General features: G+C 42.3%; 1 protein-coding gene across 14 annotated transcripts in view; it reads left to right on the top strand.

The window, feature by feature from the left end:
• The first annotated feature begins 486 nt into the window (after nucleotides 1-486).
• The window catches only part of LOC120551205 (calcium/calmodulin-dependent protein kinase type II subunit gamma), a 47442-nt gene continuing 29250 nt past the window's right edge, over nucleotides 487-18678 (top strand). For 11 of the 14 annotated variants that reach the window (XM_039788459.1, XM_039788451.1, XM_039788457.1 and 8 more), the window contains exons 1-3: nucleotides 488-710; nucleotides 2801-2895; nucleotides 14375-14434. In XM_039788459.1, coding sequence (XP_039644393.1) covers nucleotides 646-710; nucleotides 2801-2895; nucleotides 14375-14434 — 220 coding nt within the window. In that variant the 5' untranslated portion in view covers nucleotides 488-645. Of the gene's footprint in view, nucleotides 711-2800; nucleotides 2896-14374; nucleotides 14435-18678 lie in introns of all 14 variants that reach the window. The other 3 variants (XM_039788448.1, XM_039788445.1, XM_039788452.1) reach the window with 2 other exon arrangements.

The following is an 18678-nucleotide window of genomic DNA, read 5'->3' as shown; positions in this document are numbered from 1 at the left end:
GTGTGTGTGTGTGTGTGTGTGTGTGTGTGTGTGTGTGTGTGTGTGTGTGTGTGTGTGTGTGTGTGTGTGTCAGTGTCATAGTTTGCCTTTCTGCTGCAGTGAGGTGTGACCCATGGTTGGGTGTATCCCAACCAGTGCAGTAAAATGCTGCTGTGATGTTCCCTGCAATATTTTGAAGATATGAGAAGAGACAGGGACTGGATTTTTTTTTTTCAGCCAGTCATATGCACCATCGCTGATCGTTTATCTTTTAACAATATGTCTCCTAATTATGATCTACTGTCCCCCAAATGTATTGAGTCTAAACGAGCCAAAGAATTCAGCACCATCTCTCCACATTTTGACTTCACTGAACTAGAGGCCTTTAAGTCTCATGCTGCACGAGACTATTCTCGCGAGGATTCCTCCCTTTTAACACACACACACACACACACACGCACACACAATCATCACTCCTCCTCCCTCCTCCTCCTCTCTCCAGCCCCTCCCTTTCCGCCTCTGCTCGCCTCTATCCTCTTCAGCCTTGCCTGCCTGTCAGAAAGGTACTCCAGTGTTGGAGGCTAGGCTATCCTCCTCCCGGACCCCGTACTAGAGCCAGCCGCCGTCGTACCCCAAGGCTCGGGCTCCCCACTCACGGTTTCAACCATGGCAACCACCGCTACTTGCACCCGGTTTACCGACGAGTACCAGCTGTACGAGGAGCTCGGAAAGTAAGCAGCAACCGTAACATTACAGTGTGCATCGTATTTGTCTTGTCGTTTTGTCCCCCACCCCCGCAACCTCGCCTCAAATTATTTCTGGTTAGCCAGCTAGCAGGCGATAGCTAGCCAAAATAGCTTACATACTAGTTCTGTTGAGTGCCTTAATATTGTGTCAGTTTATATGAACTGGAGGCTGTTGTTGTCGTGGTGCAGTCAGGCTAAATATCGGCTAGCTAGCTGCTCCCGCAGTAACGGAGAACAGCGCACTATCAACGAGCTACCATGCTGATATTGATAGACTAGCCGAGTTAGCCCACTAGCGTTGCGTCTTTTAGTCGCTAATGGTGATGAATACACCGCACAGAGGTTGGTGTAGCTAACAGCTGTTAGCCCTTCCGTGTTTCTGGTCTGCTGGAGACGTCAGCGGGGCCCCGAGAGACGCCGGAGACGTAGCCCTGTGACATTTCACCGGCCCACGGATCTGACAGCTCCGTGCTGGCTCTATAGACCAGAGGCTCTGGTCGCTAGCTAAGTAGGCCGACCACTTTTTTCCAGCAGCTGCAGATGATTTGTGTAACCGTGTTGAGTAACGTCACGTACCCCTGGATCACTTAATGAGGAAGTTATTCGGTCCAGGCTGCTCTACGTTATGTTTGCACAGTAATGCCAATACGCTCCGCAGACCAGCTGGTCCGATCATCATAAACACATTGTCTTTGTGGGTCTTAAACGGAGGTAATCGTGAAGCGCAGGCTGTTATAACTGCAATTTAGCGTTTACTATGGAAGAGGCAGTGACGTGTTTTCTCGGTATTTTGATGACGGCAAGAAAACCGGGCCACAACCTCCCTTGTTTCATCATCAGTAGTAGTAGCAGCAGCAGCATCTGTTGTTCTTGGCCGGCGAACGCTTTTTTTTGTACCCAAACCAGCGGCAGAAGGGCGACACTGTCCCTATAGAGATACACCGGCCTTAATTTCCAACTGCCATTTCCAATCTATTTCCACTCTCTGCCTAATAATTGGCAGTAATCGATGGCACTGATTGCACAGCCACTGCACTGACACACATACACACCTACACATCCTCTACTGCTCCTGATTCTTCTGCAGACTGACCGCTTCACCATGGCTTATGTTTCTGCACCCATATGTTAATGCATTTTGCTCCGTCATAGGTTATTAACGTCAAGGCACTGACTTGTACTTCTGTCACCTCTCATTTACTGGTAAATAATTAAAACTAGGAGTGCAGGAGTGCAGCAGAATGTAACAACCCTCCATATATCATCCAGAGTAGTACAAGGCAGCCTTCCTCTTTCAAGATAACTGCGTAGGGCCAGATACTGCAGGTAGTACAGGCTGTGATATAGGCACTATGAAAATCATGCATAATTACTTGTTCTGTGATGCTCAAAATTGAACGATCACCATAGCAGTTAGCAGGTGAAACATATGGAACATTAATCTAGGTCAATATGAAACTCTTTAGAGTACGAGTTGATCTATTGTGTGTTATGCACTTCCTTTTCAGCTTGAGCAGATTTATAACTGAACGTTGTTACCCTGTGAATGTATTAAATATTGCTCATTGTTGTGTGATATGCAGTCCATTCTTTGTGCTGGCTGTTGCAAATAGAATTTCCTTTGGGGCTGTAGGTTGCATTGTATAGCCTATCAAAGATTAGCCAAAGTACTTGGCCATTCATTTATGATCCAAGCCCTGAGCTGATATCGACACTCATGCTGAGAAGCTTGTTATAATGATGCTGGTTTGCTTGATTGTTGCCCACCTTTTCAGGTTCTACACAGTGTGTGTGTGTGTGTGTGTGTGTGTGTGTGTGTGTGTGTGTGTGTGTGTGTGTGTGTGTGTGTGTGTGTGTGTGTGTGTGTGTGTGTGTGTGTGTGTGTGTGTGTGTGTGTGTGTGTGTGTGTGTGTGTGTGTGTGTGTCCAAGGTTGTTGGCATAAAAAAAAAAACTACTGCCACATGAGTAGATGCAGTTTCAAATGTCACACTTAACCCCTCTGTATGTGTGAAAGAGGGCATGCAAAATGGAACTGAGTTTTGGTTGTTTATGTCTTTTATGTCTTTCTTCTTAGGGGAGCTTTTTCAGTGGTGCGTAGGTGTGTAAAGAAGTCATCAGGACAGGAATATGCTGCAAAAATCATCAACACTAAGAAGCTGTCTGCAAGAGGTATGGTAACACCATGCACACTCACACATGTATTTTTAGTGTGTTTGTGATGTATGTTGTGTTTATTTGTGGCTGAAAGTCTAAGCTAAATGGTATATACAATTTTTATATTTTGATAGCCATAATTTCTGGCATACAGTAAATTTTCTTTGAATTATATTGAGAAACAGTTAATAGATAAAACAACCTATTGATATGACCTGTTTGTGGCTAATCTTGTGAACTACACTTAGCAAATGAAAGTACTTCATCCTATTGATGCATTGCATCATTCAGATCATTGATTTAAACTTTGTCTGCTATGGCTTACCAGAGATATTGAAGGGATAACTAATCTCTACTGGTTCACGTCTCACTGTCTACATCGTCGTATTGCCCAGCCTTATTGGAAAGTATGCACATAAACCACGAGTCCTATAATTCCAATGACAGAGGAAATCTTTTATTCAATCATTGTGTCTGTGGGGAGTTTTTATCTGCAACCTCTTGATGGTTTAATGACCCTCTTTATAAACACTGTATTGAATAACTCTCAATCGCTCCTCTGTGGTATGATTAGACAACCGCTGTACAATGAATAGATCCAAATTTCTGAGACGCTCTTCATGAAAAGGGCACATGGATGGGACTGAAATAAAACCATAAGAACTGGCAGGACACAAGATGTTTCTTGTCTGATATCTTGGTAATTGTTGCTTTTGGAGTACGTCATGTAGCTCCATAGTCCACTCCTGAATTTTGGTTGTGCGTGCCTGCAATAGATTTACACCCACGTGCACATGAGTGGTGTGGCATGCTGTGTTGTAATGATGACGTGAGCTCATGTCATTGTGTCAGAACCTCCCCTGGCTTCAGACTGAGATACTTAATTGCTTTCTCCTTTTTGTATCTGACAAATTAGGCCTGCACTCCTTCCTGACATTCACACACACCTGGCTTCCTTTTGTTCTCCTTTCCTGCACTCTCATTAGCTCCGTGCCTGTCTTTCTTTGCTAGCCTCTCTCACTCATTGCCTTTCTCTTGTCTTCTGCAAAGGGGGATTGGTTTGTATTGAGGCTAATCCACTTATACTAAATGTATCTCATCAACCACTAAGACCCCACGGATTCCATAGCCGCCTCCCTGTTTGCCCTGTTGTTGTCTGTCTGATGGCATTTGTAGAGGCAGAGAGAGCAGGGCGTAACACTAATAGAGCATGTCTGTATTGTGAGGCATCTGTGAGTGTGTTGTAATACCCTTATTGTTCTATCCCTGCAATCAAGAGTCCACATAGGGCAGCTCCTGGTATTAATGTCCCACCAAGGAAAAGTAAGGGCTCAGCAGAAAACTGTTGGCTCTTTGCAGAGGCAGGCAGTACAATGTAGGCCTGTGTATGTGTGCATGTTTGCCAGGGGAAAAGAAAGCTGGCCAGGAGAGGAGGAGGACAAAGGAGGAGATTTTTAACAATATAGTCTTGCAAGGAGATCGGTGACACTGAATGAGATGAGACGCAATACGGTGAGTGAAGGAGGGAACGAGATGATTTTGTGCTAAGAGAAGAATTGCGGTAGGCTGCCTGGCTTACGTAACATGCACCTACACGCATACAAAACACAACGTCCACACTCACAGGCAGCCAGTGCGTGAGCAGGCAGCTTGCCTGCTAGGATTTGTGTTTTTTTTTTTTTTTAGCCCGATGGGGCGAGTGTGACCTCACGCGTGGTCTGGTGGGTAAGTCTCTCAGAACTCTGGTAAACACTGCAGTAATCTGAGGAGGGGGGGGGGGCGTGGGCGTGGAAGAAGGAAAGATGGGAAGGAAGGAAGGAAGTGAGGGAGGATGGGATGTCATGGATGGATGTTTGCTGTTGTTGGCTGTGGGATAGTCCAGCCTACAGGCAGTTGGGGGTGGATGTGAGTGGACAGCAGGGTACACTATATGCACACAAAAAACATACACCTGATTCTCATCCCAGAGATTCAAGGGTCTTTAATGCTATCTTGTTTGCCATGGCCAAGTGTAATTAATTAAAATGACCCAAAGAACAAGATACAGCACCAAAAAAACATTTAAGTCAAAGAGGAAAATGAGGGCGCCTGGGTAGCTCACCATGTAGAGCGTGCATCCATATATAGAGGTGTACTCCTCGATGCAGCGGCCGTGGGTTCGACTCCGACCTGTGGCCCATTGCTGCATGTCGCCCCTATCCCTCTTTCCCCATTCATGTCGTCAGCTGTCCTATACAAATAAAGGCCTAAAATGCCCCAAAAATTATCTTAAAAAATGAGGAGAGTGAAGGGAAAAAGCTGTATTAGATATAAATTATATAAATTGAAATCACTCAAAAGAACTCTTAAAGAAAAACATCATACAATTAAATCAAGAAATGGGGAGTCTATTAGAAACACTAATCATATTAGTTTTACATGACAATGCACAAAGGGTTGCAATGGTGTGATGCCAGTTTCGTTTTATTTTGTTGAGTAAAGTGACTGAAAAGTGGATGGCTGCTGCATTGTCTGCTGCAACATGGTATTGTGTGTGTGTTTGTGGGAGTAAGACACAGACTATCCACTTTAATGCATTACTCTAATATCTTTCCTCCAACATTTTTTAGTGTCACAGGCCTGCATATTTGGCCCAGTAAAAAAATTTAAGTTATGTTACTATTATTATTTATGTATATTATGTTCCTTGCTCACCCCAAAGTGTCTCTCATTATTATTATTAATGGCAAACCTCTAAGATTTTGCAGTCCCCCTCCCAGAGTGTAGCCTGGTTCCAGACCTCTGAATCACAGCCCACATCTTCAATTTGTTCAGTGATTTGTGTAGCCTGGTGTTGTACTCATTTGTGGTTATTTTTCACTGTTTAGATGCAGTCAACCAATCGCAGATTGTAGGTGGGATTAAGAATGGGGACATGTCTTTGTACAGTGCTTTGCAAAAGTATTCGCCCCCTTTGGCTTTTTACCTATTTTGTTACATTTACAGCCTTTTAGTTTGTTTTTTTTAATCTGAATTTTATGTGAAATGAGAAAAATGTATACATAAAACTATTTTCTTGAAATAAAAAACTGACAATTGGCATGTGTGTATGTATTCATCCCCTTTGTTATGAAGCCCATAAAAAGCTCTGGTGCAACTAATTACCTTCAGAAGTCACATAATTAGTGAAATGATGTCCACCTGTGTGCAATCTAAGTGTCACATGATCTGTCATTACATATACACACCTTTTTTGAAAGGCCCCAGAGGCTGCAACACCTAAGCAAGAGGCACCACTAACCAAACACTGCCATGAAGACCGAGGAACTCTCCAAACAAGTAAGGGACAATGTTGTTGAGAAGTACAAGTCAGGGTTAGGTTATAAAAAATAATATAATATTTGATCCCCAGGAGCACCATCAAATCTATCATAACCAAATGGAATGCACATGGCACAACAGCAAACCTGCCAAGAGACGGCCGCCCACCAAAACTCACGGACCGGGCAAGGAGGCCATTAATCAGAGAGGCAGCACAGAGACCTAAGGTAACCCTGGAGGAGCTGCAGAGTTCCACAGCAGAGACTGGAGTATCTGTACATAGAACAACGACAAGCTGTACGCTCCATAGAGTTGGGCTTTATGACAGAGTGGCCAGAAGAAAGCAAAAAACAAAATTGCACGTTTTGAGTTTGCGAAAAGGCATGTGGGAGACTCCCAAAATGTATGGAGGAAGGTGTTCTGGTCTGACGAGACTAAAATTGAACTTTTTGGCCATCAAAGAAAACACTGTCTGGTGCAAACCCAACCCACCACATCACATCACCCAAAGAACACCATCCCCACAGTGAAACATGGTGGTGGCAGCATCATCCTGTTAGGATGTTTTTCAGCAGCCGGGACTGGGAAACTGGTCAGAGTTGAGGGAAAAATGGATGGTGCCAAATGCAGGGATATTCTTGAGCAAAACCTGTATCACTCTGTGCGTGATTTGAGGCTAGGACGGTGGTTCACCTTCCAGCAGGACAGACTCCAAACACACTGCTAAAGCAACACTTGAGTGGTTTAAGGGGAAATCTGTGAATGAAATGCTCTTCACAAGCGCAAACCATCCAACTTGAAGGAGCTGGAGCAGTTTTGCAAGGAGGAATGGGCAAAAATCCCAGTGGTAAGATGTGGCAAGCTCATAGAGACTTATCCAAAGCAACTTGGAGCTGTGATTGCCGCAAAAGGTGGCTCTACAAAGTATTGACTTTAGGGGGGTGAATAGTTATGCACATTGACTTTTTCTGTTTTTTTATTTGTTGTTTGCTTCACAATTTATAAAAAAAGAAATCTTCAAAGTTGTGGGCATGTTCTGTAAATTAAATGATGCAAATCCTCAAACAATCCATGTTGATTCCAGGTTGTGAGGCAACAAAACACGAAAAATGCCATCGGGGGTGAATACTTTTGCAAGGCACTGTACATAGCTACCAAGCCACATCCATGAAATTAGGTGACAGAAACGTCGCCACAAGAACGGTGATGAGATTAACACAGCTGTCCAGGTTGTTGTGAATCAACAAAAGAGGAACTCCACAATAATCAAATATTCTTATTAGCGTTTTGTTTTTTTTCCCAACAAAATACATATTTTATGTAAAAACGGCTTTTTATGCTCAAAATTAGCTTGTATGTGTGTGATTTTGAACCCGGTCAAAAGAGCTTTGCCAGATCTTTAGGTAGACTAACACTAATGTTAACCGTAACAAACGGTAGGTCAAAGCTCCACCACCCCCTGTCTTTCCAGCAGAGAAACAGAGAATACAGAATTATATCTGAAAAATGTACTTTAAATAGCAAACCCAGATGTAATCTGCCCATGTAACTTCTATTTTATTTTAGATTATTGTTAGGTGGTTGATATACTGATGCATTAAAGTGAAAGAGACATTTTCCTGTTGTAGCTGGTCAAACTAGTTTGAAATTTTAGTCCAGTGTAGGCCTGGCAAACTCGATTCCTTTCAAGGATTCGGGTTATTCTGAGTCCCTCACTAAACTTATCCGGGTTGTGCGAGTCACTTGAGTCAGTATTGATCTATAGGCGAGCCGAGGCGAGCTTGCAATGTTTCGGACATTGCTCGACCTAATTGCATTTTAATATACTACATTTATACACCAATCCTACAGTAGGCCTAGCTAGGCTACGTGCAGAACATTGTATGTTATTTCAGAAGTGAAAGAATGACTTTTGTTGTGGATTTGCTTTACCCTGAGCTCGAGGAGAGACTTACTCGCTCATGACACCGTAGCTGGCTGATTCGAGTGAGTCTTCGAGGACTCAAGCTTGCAATGTTTCCGGCTCTGAGTCTGCGGGTCGGGAAGTTGTGTCTCGGACTGTCTCTCTGCTCACTCAGTTGCTTGAGTTGACTTGTGGAGTTGTTGTTGTTGTTGTTGCTTACGAAATTATAAAGCTTTTGGCAGCTACGATGGCTAGGACTAGTAGTAGCTAATGTTGCAAGAGGTTTGTGTGTGGCGCTGTTATCATTTTAGTTTGTATTGTAGTAGGCCTCAACTAGGCCTGAAACGATTCCTCGAATAATTTTATTATTAAAAATCCTCGATGCAAAATGATTTGCCTCGAAGCTTCGTTTTTATTAATGTTACCAACGAGCGCGAGGGGCTAAGAGAAGAGACAGGCTGGAGAAAACGACAGAATGTGTCTAAAGTTTGGAATCAGTTCAAACGTAATTAAAACAAAAACTCTGTACAGTGTGTCTACTGCAAAATTGAACTAGCTTACCACAATAATAGCACAACGTCAATGCTTCAGCATCTCAACAGAAAACAGTCTAACTTAATCGTCCATTCCACGAAGCGGACCTGACAAAAGTAAATCACAGTCGTATGGACGATGAAACTACACCAAACGCAACAACTACCAAAAACAAAGACAAGAAAATACATAGTGGTGACCACAATTTGATCTAAAGAGCCAGAAAAACTGATTGTTGCGCACCATTCTTTCTCTCGCTCTTTTTTTCACGGAGAAACAGCTGATCAACAATCTACTAGCATAATTGTAACAGAACTGTGTAGCATTGTAATAAAATATATAAATGAAAATAGGTTAAGTATAACTTAAATATACTTATAAGCCTATATACAGATCAGACTCAGGTTGAAACGTAGTTCTGAAAGTTAAGTTGCAAAGCTTAAGGTAATGATTATGTATGTTTAACCACATAAATGCACTTAATGTTTAGTTCTTTGAGAGATGATCTTGTAAGCAATGAACGCATTGCTTTTTCTGAAAATTAAACCAAACTATTGTAGATTATTGCTCTTCAATAAAATAAAAGTATTTCTTATCCGATTGAATAATCGGTAGAATACTCGATTTACTAAAATAATCGACAGCTGCAGCCCTAGACTCAACTGATCGGAGTTAATGATACTAGAGACTCCCGACTCATGAGTTAATTTAAAGAGTCGGGTTAAAGATCCGAGTGAGTCACGACTCAAACAGGTTTAGTCCACTGGTGCCCAGCCTAGGGGATGGGTCCTCTCCAAAGGGTCACAAGACAAATCTGATGGCTTGTGAGATTTTTAAATCTGAAAAAAGAAAATGTTTAAATGTGTATGTTTTTTTTTTACCTTTTCTCTGATTGCTCATGGTTGGCTTGCTTTGACTACCAACTCCACATCTCTATCCATGCCACACTGATCACTGATTGGTGGTTAGTCTCCTCTGTGTCACACACTACGTAGCCATGAGTCCTTGCCTCCTGCAGTCGTTGCTCCCTCACTCCTCTGTTGAATTTTAAAATATGCTGTGAGGCAGTGCTGTAGCAGAAATTGAGGGTGTAGTTACCCCTTAAATCAGCTTTATTCAGTTTATAGTCTTTATTATTGCGAAAAACGTTTAATGAACTGCTCCTAGCAATCGCTGCCACAGCTTCTGTATCGACTGAAAATGTCTAACAGGTAGGTGGGTTACATTACAAACATTTTGGGTGTCTGTAATTGGTAGCCTAAATACTGTCTATAATTGGTCTTACATTTGGTTTTCAGTTAATTTTAGGAGGAAACGGTTTTTGCTGAGTAAAATAGTAAATAAATACCTGCTCCAAATTATGATCAACCATTTTTTAAAGTGCTCATATTGTGCTTTTTGGCATTTCCCTTTCCTTTATTGTTATATCTTTTTTTTGTGTGTGAAAGTGAAAAAGCCCAAAGTCCACCCCAAAGGGACTTACCATCTCCAACAGAAAACACTTTTCACAAACTGCGCCAAACAGCTCCATTACTTCCGTGACGAACGTGCGTCACTTTGTAACGCTCGCCTAGCTGCTAGCGTGGACACCCTCATACTCTGCTTCTGACTGGGTAGTAGTCCTCACCTAGCTACTGGGCATGTGTGACTCCAAACAAAGATGGAATAGAAGTGCGATGCCTCACTCTGTTGCTAAAACAGAGAGCTCAACACACAGGGTGAAAAGAGGAGCTGCAGCAATGTGCAGTACAACAAAAATACGGTGTAAACCTATTCTCGTATAAACTCTAAAATGATGAACCTGAAAATGAGCATAATATGAGCACTTTAAAGGGGCTGTACTTTAATATTCAGAACATTAATATACTGTAGCAGTAAACAACTATTTGCTGTGTCAACATATAGTGGAGTTATGGCATCCTAAGCAGAGAATTGTGGGTGTGTGTGTGTGTGTGGTAATCCAAGCTTTTCTGTTCTTTCTTTTGATAGCCGGTCTGGCTGCGCTTGCATGTTAGTGCCTTGTGCTTCTGTGACAAAGCGTTGGTATTTGAGGGTCTGTATGAGTCTCGTGGAGGCAATCCTAGACCACTTTTTATTATGAATATTGAGTAAAGAACACTTAAAATCTGTGTGTAAACATTTTGGTATGTACCAATATTATTATTCATAGTATTCATATCAGTCAGATAAAAAAAAAAAAAAAAAAATGCATTGGCTATTGGGAAAAGAGTACAGTATGAAGTATTGACGAATATAACCTAAGATGGCATGTTAATATGTGTACAGCCACACTTGGTGTCATAACGGTTATTACAAAACCAGAGCAAGTAGCAACTCTCACCGGATAACAATTACCAAACGGGCTGGGTATCAAACCACTGTGCTTTTTGGGCACCATCTAAAAGATATTTGTAGCTTGGTCAGATTATTAGTCTTGTTTATTCTTTGGTTAGATATTAGTCTATATCCTTGATGTTCCACTTTCCGGGATTGCTCCGGTGCCGCAGGAAATTCCGCCGGATGCAAGTGTTTTCGCTGATGTCCGTTTCCTTCCGATTTCTTCGTGTTGGATTTTTAAACTCCGGTGGATTTATGAGGACTACGGTTAACTGCTCCTCAGATCTCTGCAGGGTAAATTAAGACCGCTAGCTAGACTATCGGTCCAATCTGAGTTTTCTCTCGCGCAGCTATTTTGCTGTGGCTCCGTGTGGAGTTTAGCACCGCCCATGACGATTGTGATTGGTTTAAAGAAATGCCAATAAAAATATATTATCTGAAATGATTTAGCTAATTTTAGACATCTGCATTTTATTTTGGCACTGTTCTTGTTTAGCTGCTTTCAGGCAAAACGAAGTAGTGATGTATTGAGAAGTCTGGCTTATTGGAAGAAAGAAACATTTTTATGTTCCTCAATGTGAGTAATCAAAAGTATAGTATCATATGTAACAATACTCAGTCCTACACTACTATAGCACCACTGGCAAAAGGAAAACGGCATAACTAGGTTTGTTTAATAGCTATATTTGTGCATAAGAATGGAGTATTGCACTGTGATCAGTACATACTCATGCTGTGTTGCTGAAAAAAATGTGCTGTAGAGCCATCTTTGTTAAATATCCTCCTAAAAACATCTGTACTCGTATTTCCCAGTCAAAAGTTTGTATGTAAACTTGCCTGAAACAAACTGAACTAAATCCTCACGCCTTCAGTCAGACTGTCATATGTGGCAGAAAGAGGGGTGTGTATGTTTTGTGTTTGTGTGTGTGTCGGGCTCTCTCCATACTCCTCAACTGTAAGATGGCTGTGGGCCCGCCCCATGGCAAAGCAGATGGCCAATTAGAGAGCAGCAGGAAGTGCCAGTAATTACCCTCCAGCCCTCTCTTTCCTGTCTTCTTCAACCACACACTCTAGCACCAACAAGTAAGGAGATTGAATGAATTAGTGAGTGCTGCAGTGACACTGCACCAGGGTAGACAGCTATACACAAACACACTCGCACACAGGGGAGCTCTGATCCTCTTCGAGCAAATGGACGTTCCATGTAATCCTCCCTCCTCCTCTCGGTCTGTCTATCCGTCCTGCGTCACTGGTGTAATTAGAAAGAGGTTCAGGTCTCTCACTCGCTTTCTCTCAGATGAGGGAAATCTATACCTGCAGGGAGGTTGGTGGAAGGTAGATGTGGAGAGTGTAGCACCGTGTTAGAGAGCTTTAAAACTGCAGCTTTCAAACAAGTTAGCAACAAGTTGGAGAAAGTCAGGCGAAGGATGCAGAGGGGTTGCAGAAAGTGATGCTGCTTTTTATAATAATGGGCTCCTATATTATGCCTGTATATACTGTATTGCAGTTGCAGAAGAACAGTTGGGTACGTCGATAGGTGATTGCTCAGCAACAGCATATGACTTTTTTTATCTGAGGCCGTTGCTGCACTGGGGAAATGAATGCAAATCTTAGTGTGGTGTAATCGCTATGGAGCTGTGGGGTTGAGTTGGCTTCACCACAGTGTTAACGCGCACATGTACACACACTGAGTCATACTGGATCTTCACTAAAGTTACCCCAACTCACCTCTGACCTCAGCTGCATGGCTCCCAAAGAGATGGGAGGGAGTACTTTTAACAGTCATGTGGTTGACACGCCGACATCTTGTACAAACCCATGCATGTACACACATACTGCAACAGGATTCAATACAATCCTCAAACAAGGATGTTGGTGTGGACATGAGGCGTCTGTGTGTGTTCTTGCTAGCTTTTCTACCCAGCAGAAATGCAAACACGCCAATGTTCTATAACTTGGCTTCACACTAACCCATTTGCACAAGCATGTGCTTCCAGGTGCAAACTTGCACCCCCATTGCTACACACAGCCTCATTAATTTCCATAAACGGTTTAATATCATTAAATAGAACCATACCGGTGGCCAGTGGCGCTGTGACTGTTACCTTTTGTAAAAACCAAACTCAGTCTCCTAAGCCCCTCCCACACAAGGGAGTTTGACAGAACTGCCGGCATGTCAGACATTTTCAGTAACTAAACACTAACACAATGTTAACTTTACTCACCTACAGTAAAACGATGCTAACTAGCAGGCTAGCGTTAGCCATTTCAGCATCATATCAAACCGACCACTGTGCAAACGTTACAATTATCCTCACCAACGTAGCTTTGTGGACTTTTGACTACTAATAACAAAGTGAAAGATAAATCATTCATGGTAATTATGTTACCTGTCGAGAAGAAATGTGGCTACATCTACATCGTTCTTCAGATCTTTAAAATCCCGGAGCTCACGCCACTTCTGAAAAGCCTCTCCAATATTCACCCGAGTTTAGGGAAACCTTTCTGCAGCTCGTGCGTGGGGAAGGGGGAGGGGACAACCCTAGTATGTGCGTGCCTGAGCAGTGATTGACAGGCAGATAGACCACCCCTGTGGCCCTGATTGGAGAAAATCAACCGGGAGCGGTGGAATTTTGCCAATCGCACTACAGGCTGTTGGTGGTGCCAGAGGAGCTGGATTTTTTTTATATTACATAATTCATGTAGTTCTACTGGAACATAGGGTCAGTTTCAACAAATATGACAGAAAGTTAGTTTTATAAGACTTACCCACTGCATCTTTAACTGTTTTTGTTTGGGTTGTGACTGAAGCTCCAGTTTATCATTATTACATAGGAAACTGCAGTCGTGAGTCAAATTGAAGTTTAATACCCCTTAGCTTATTGTGCATTAGGTGTAGATGACAGACTAATCCACTCTATGGTGGATCATGGGTCACAGGAAGAACTACTTCTCTGACTGAAAGACATTGTTGGGGGCATGTCAGAAAGCCTCAATAAAAAGCAAACAGTTTTTTTTCTAAATTGGTGCATATGAGGAGCCCAGTGGCCTATTAGTTAAGACCCATACAATATAACCATTATGTCCCTGTTTTGATTCAGGCAGGGGCGTTTGTGGCATGTCATGCACCACCGCTCTCTCCCACCTTTCCTGTTGACATCTTTACCATCACTATCAAATAAAGGAAAAAGTGGCCAAACTATTAAAAATAGAAATGTAAAAGACATATTTATCCAGCACTGCAAATGAAATGCCTACATTGCTAACATCATCCTCAATTAACTTATTAAAAACCTTATCTTATTTACTATTGTGCTGTTTAAAATCGGCTACTGAACACAATTGTTTGACCAGGTAATGGCGCATAAACTCTTTGCTGGTCTATGATTTAACTCGTCTTTAACTTTTTTCTCTACTCAGACCATCAGAAGCTTGAAAGAGAGGCTCGTATCTGTCGTCTGCTGAAGCACCCCAACATCGGTGAGTTTCTGTGCACGTGACCAAGTGTACTGTGTGGTTGTGTATTGTTGCTCATGCTCACAGGATAATGTTCTTCACTGGAGTGCACCGAAACTGGTGCTGGCTTAACATTGTAAGATAATGCTATGCTGTTATCAGCATAGCATTAACTCTGTAACAGAGCTCTGTAGCAGAGAGTTGCCCAAATAGCTTTACTCAAAATAATATGTTGAGTGTAAAAGTTTATCCTTGACCTTGGAAACAGTAGTTTGATAAAATAATCTTAACTTGAAAAGGAAAGAGCTACGGTGGCACTCATAAGTTTATGAACCCATGCTAAAGTTGACTAAAAAGAGGAATAAAAAAATCATCTTTTGGAAATTGATCTTAATGCCTTAATTTAAAAAATGAGGAAAAATCCAACCTTTAAGGACACCAGTTTTCTTTGTGAATGAATAATGTATCGTAAATAAATAAATGTTCTCTCTTAAAATACATGGGGCATAAGTATACATACCCCTATGTTAAATTTCCATAGAGGCATTATTTTTATAGGCCAGTTATTTAATGGATCCAGGATACTATGCATCCTGATAAAGTTCCCTTGGCCTTTGGAATTAAAATAGTCCCACATCATCACATACCCTTCACCATACCTAGAGATTGGCATGGGGTACTTTCCATAAGATCATCTCTCAATGCAAATCAAACCAGCTATTAGGCTAACTGAAATAAAACCATGCCAGTCTCTAGGTATGGTGAAGGGTATGTGATGATGTGGGGCTATTTTAATTCCAAAGGCCAAGGGAACTTTATCAGGATGCATAGTATCCTGGATCCATGAAATAACCTCTATGGGAATTTAACATAGGGGTGTGTATACTTATGCCCCCTGTATTTTAAGGAAGAACATTTATTTATTGACGATACATTATTCATTCACAAAGAAAATTGGTGTCCTTAAATGTAGGATTTTTCCTCTTTTTTTAATTAAGGCATTAAGATCAATTTCCAAAAGATGATCTTTTTATTCCTCTTTTTAGTCAACTTTAGCCTGGGTTCATAAACTTATGAGTGCCACTGTAGTTAGGTGGACCTTGGGTTAAAATTGTTAAGATGTACACTAGAGGACTGCAGTGGGATCCCACGGGACCCAACACAAATCTTTCGGGAGTGAGCATTTCTAACGATGCTGCGGGTTGGAACAAGCGGTCCAAAGATTTAGGAGCGCTGCTTCTGATCAATGCTGTAACCGGCTGTTCATAGGTTTGCCCAACCAGGTTTTATAAGAAAATAATAAACGTACATGGAGCATCCAGTGAAATGCCAGCCACGCTTTATTAACACGCCCTGCCCTTTTCTCCTATGGCAACCTGAGGGACGCAATCAACAGGGACTAACAAACCACAACCATCAACGCATGTCATATAATAAGTGAAATAAATAAATTAATACAATGTAACTTTGCCCTTATTGCGCTGGAATAACAAATTATTGCACTAGAATGTAATTTTGCTACTTATAACTGACAGTTATGCATATCTTTATCAATACTACAAAGTAAAATAACAAGTTTACCTGCGGGACGGGAGAAGACACAAAATCAATGGTCAATCTATTGACAATCAATCTAACTAGTACAGTGCCAGTTGAAAATGTGCCTGTTTGGAACGGGCAGATTGCTTGGCCTGTGCTATTGCTGCTTGAAGAATTCTCCAAAACCAAATTGTACCCCAAAATTACTTACAAAAGGACCCCAAAACCACTTAATATGCAACTCCACTGTATAGCCTACTACTGACTTACAGTGTAGGCTACTTCTACATCAGAGGAAGACATTGTACTACTGTATTTGGTTAGCCTCATGGACTCATGGCAGTGCGCTACCCACTTGGCCCGTTATGAGAGCCAATCAGCACCTATCTGCATTAATGAACCACCAGAACACTTCAGCAGAGGTGTTAAAGGTGCTCTAAGCGATGCCACGCGTTTTTTTAGGCTACAACATTTTTCGTCACATACAGCAAACATCACCTCCACTATCCGCGAGCTGCCTGTCCCCTGAACACACTGTAAAAAAACGCGGTCTCTGTAGACAGCCCAGGCTCCACAAACGGCAACAAAAACAAACTGGTCAACCTGCCCCATGAAACATAACCGTGTTCCAGCTAATAACCTACAAGAAGGATTTGGGGGTGGGGGTTGGGGGGTTAGTGCGCAGAAGCACGGAAGGGATGGAGAGGGGACGGGATGAGGAGGAGGGAGGGGCGAGCTAGCCTCGTTTTGTTTGAAAATACTTTGAACGTCAACAAGTGCCGCCACCCAAAATCGCTTAGGGCACCTTCTGATTTCCATACAGGTTTAGTGGCTTGACGGTTAACAGTGTAAGGTACGGTTGTGTACGGTTAAAGTATAGCTTTGATTCACGGGGTATTTTTGTGACTGTAATGTTATTAGTGTTGTAAGTTAGCAGTAGACTTAAAGATGCAGTAGGTAAGCCTTATAAAACTAACTTTCTGCCATATTTGCTGAAACTGACCCTATGTTCCAGTAGAACTACATGAAGCAGGTAATAAAAAAAAGAAAAAAGAATCTGGCACCACCTACAGCCTGTAGTGCGATTTGCAAAAATCCACCGCTCCCTGTTCAGATACACCAATCATGGCCAGGGGAGGTGTCTAACTGCGTGTCAATCACTGCTCATGCACACACATCCCTTGTGGGGGGAGGGGCTTAGGAGACAGTTTTGGGCTTTAGCAGAAAAGGGGGAGGGACTGAGAAGTTTGACTAAGTCCTGGATCTTCACAATCCTACCAACAGCTCCTTTAACCCGACCCAGGGTGAGTCTGAAAAGTGCTGTGTCTGCCGGTTCAGACGTTTTTCTCACATCGCACAGTGCTGTGAAGGAATAATCTCCGAGATTACGTTATGTTCTGCCTCTGTTTTGCGAATGTAGGCTACAGCTCACAGCAACTTAATATGATATAGTGTCTGGCTTTTGTTTGATAGCCTATTTAGGGTTGAAAAATGGCTTTTTATTGAGTTTACTCTTAGCGAAATAATACACTGAAAAGCCAGCGTTACGTAGCGCATTTTCCCCCCAACCTTATTCCACACAACAGACGCTCGTGCTCCAGGAAAGTGAAGAAAAGTTAGTTTGGTATATCCAGCATCATGTAACTAGGGATGGGCATGATTACTCGATGATCGATAATTGATTATTAAGAAATTTGTTATCGATTTTAAACTAATGCTGGTTGCATAGTGCGAGTCTTGAAGCAATTAAACGAATTTCAGTGTGGCAGCAATTAAACATTTTACCACCCGGGGGTAATATTTGACTCCATACTCGGTTACCTGGCTGCGAGTTAACGTTTTGATTTCAAAAGTAATCATGAAGAGGACACGGCGTCTGTGGCCTGGGACCATTTTGATTTAAAAAAAACAAACAAAAAAAAACGACTTAGTTCACTGCAAACGCGGAGATGCCGTGTATAAGTACAACACGGCCACGACTCAAATGATGTAGCCTACCACTAAACAAAGTGCACCCGACCCTGCTTATGTCGGTGGCGGCCGCGGTGCATCTTGCTCTCAGTCTCAACCTAGCATAAACTCTGCGTTAGCATGGAGGAGCTGTGATGCACAACGAGCAGAAAATTACATAAGGGACCTGCAAGTTCCTTGACATGGATATTGGAACCAGCATATCACATTTTGTCACGACGTACCATCACCAGACTGGTAGAAACTCACTACGAAGAACGGAATAAAGTTCCCTGGGCTGGCCAAGTTAGCGCGGAGCTACCTGTGCATCCCGGCAACGCAGGTGTTTTCGGCGGCTGGACTGATGGTCACCAGGTAGCGGTCGTGCCTGACCCCACATCATGTCAACATGCTTATCTTTCTCAACAAACCTCAGTAGACTGGTGCAGAAGTTGTATCTGAGTTAGCCTACTGGTTATGTTATTGGGCTTTGTCCCGTGCCTTGGATAGTTTTGAGTTGGCCCCATTTTGACAAAACCTGTTAAATCTAAGTATTATTATGTTTTTGGTTAACTTATTATTTAACATAATTCTTTTTATATATTATTTTGGAACAAACGAGGGTCTCTGTTTAAGAACGCCGGCTCGCAGCTGCAGGTTCTGCTACTTCAGAGCACCGCAGCGCATATATTTATAATCTATATCTGTAATCTATATCTTTTAACCTCCAGTTTAACTGCCACAAGTTGTTCTTCTTGTCTGGAGGAAAAAACACGCTG

The sequence above is a fragment of the Perca fluviatilis genome, chromosome 21 (genome assembly GCF_010015445.1).
Source record: "Perca fluviatilis chromosome 21, GENO_Pfluv_1.0, whole genome shotgun sequence".
Classification (NCBI taxonomy): domain Eukaryota; kingdom Metazoa; phylum Chordata; class Actinopteri; order Perciformes; family Percidae; genus Perca; species Perca fluviatilis.
Note: the sequence above shows the minus strand (reverse complement) of the source record. Positions and strands in the feature narration are given on the sequence as shown.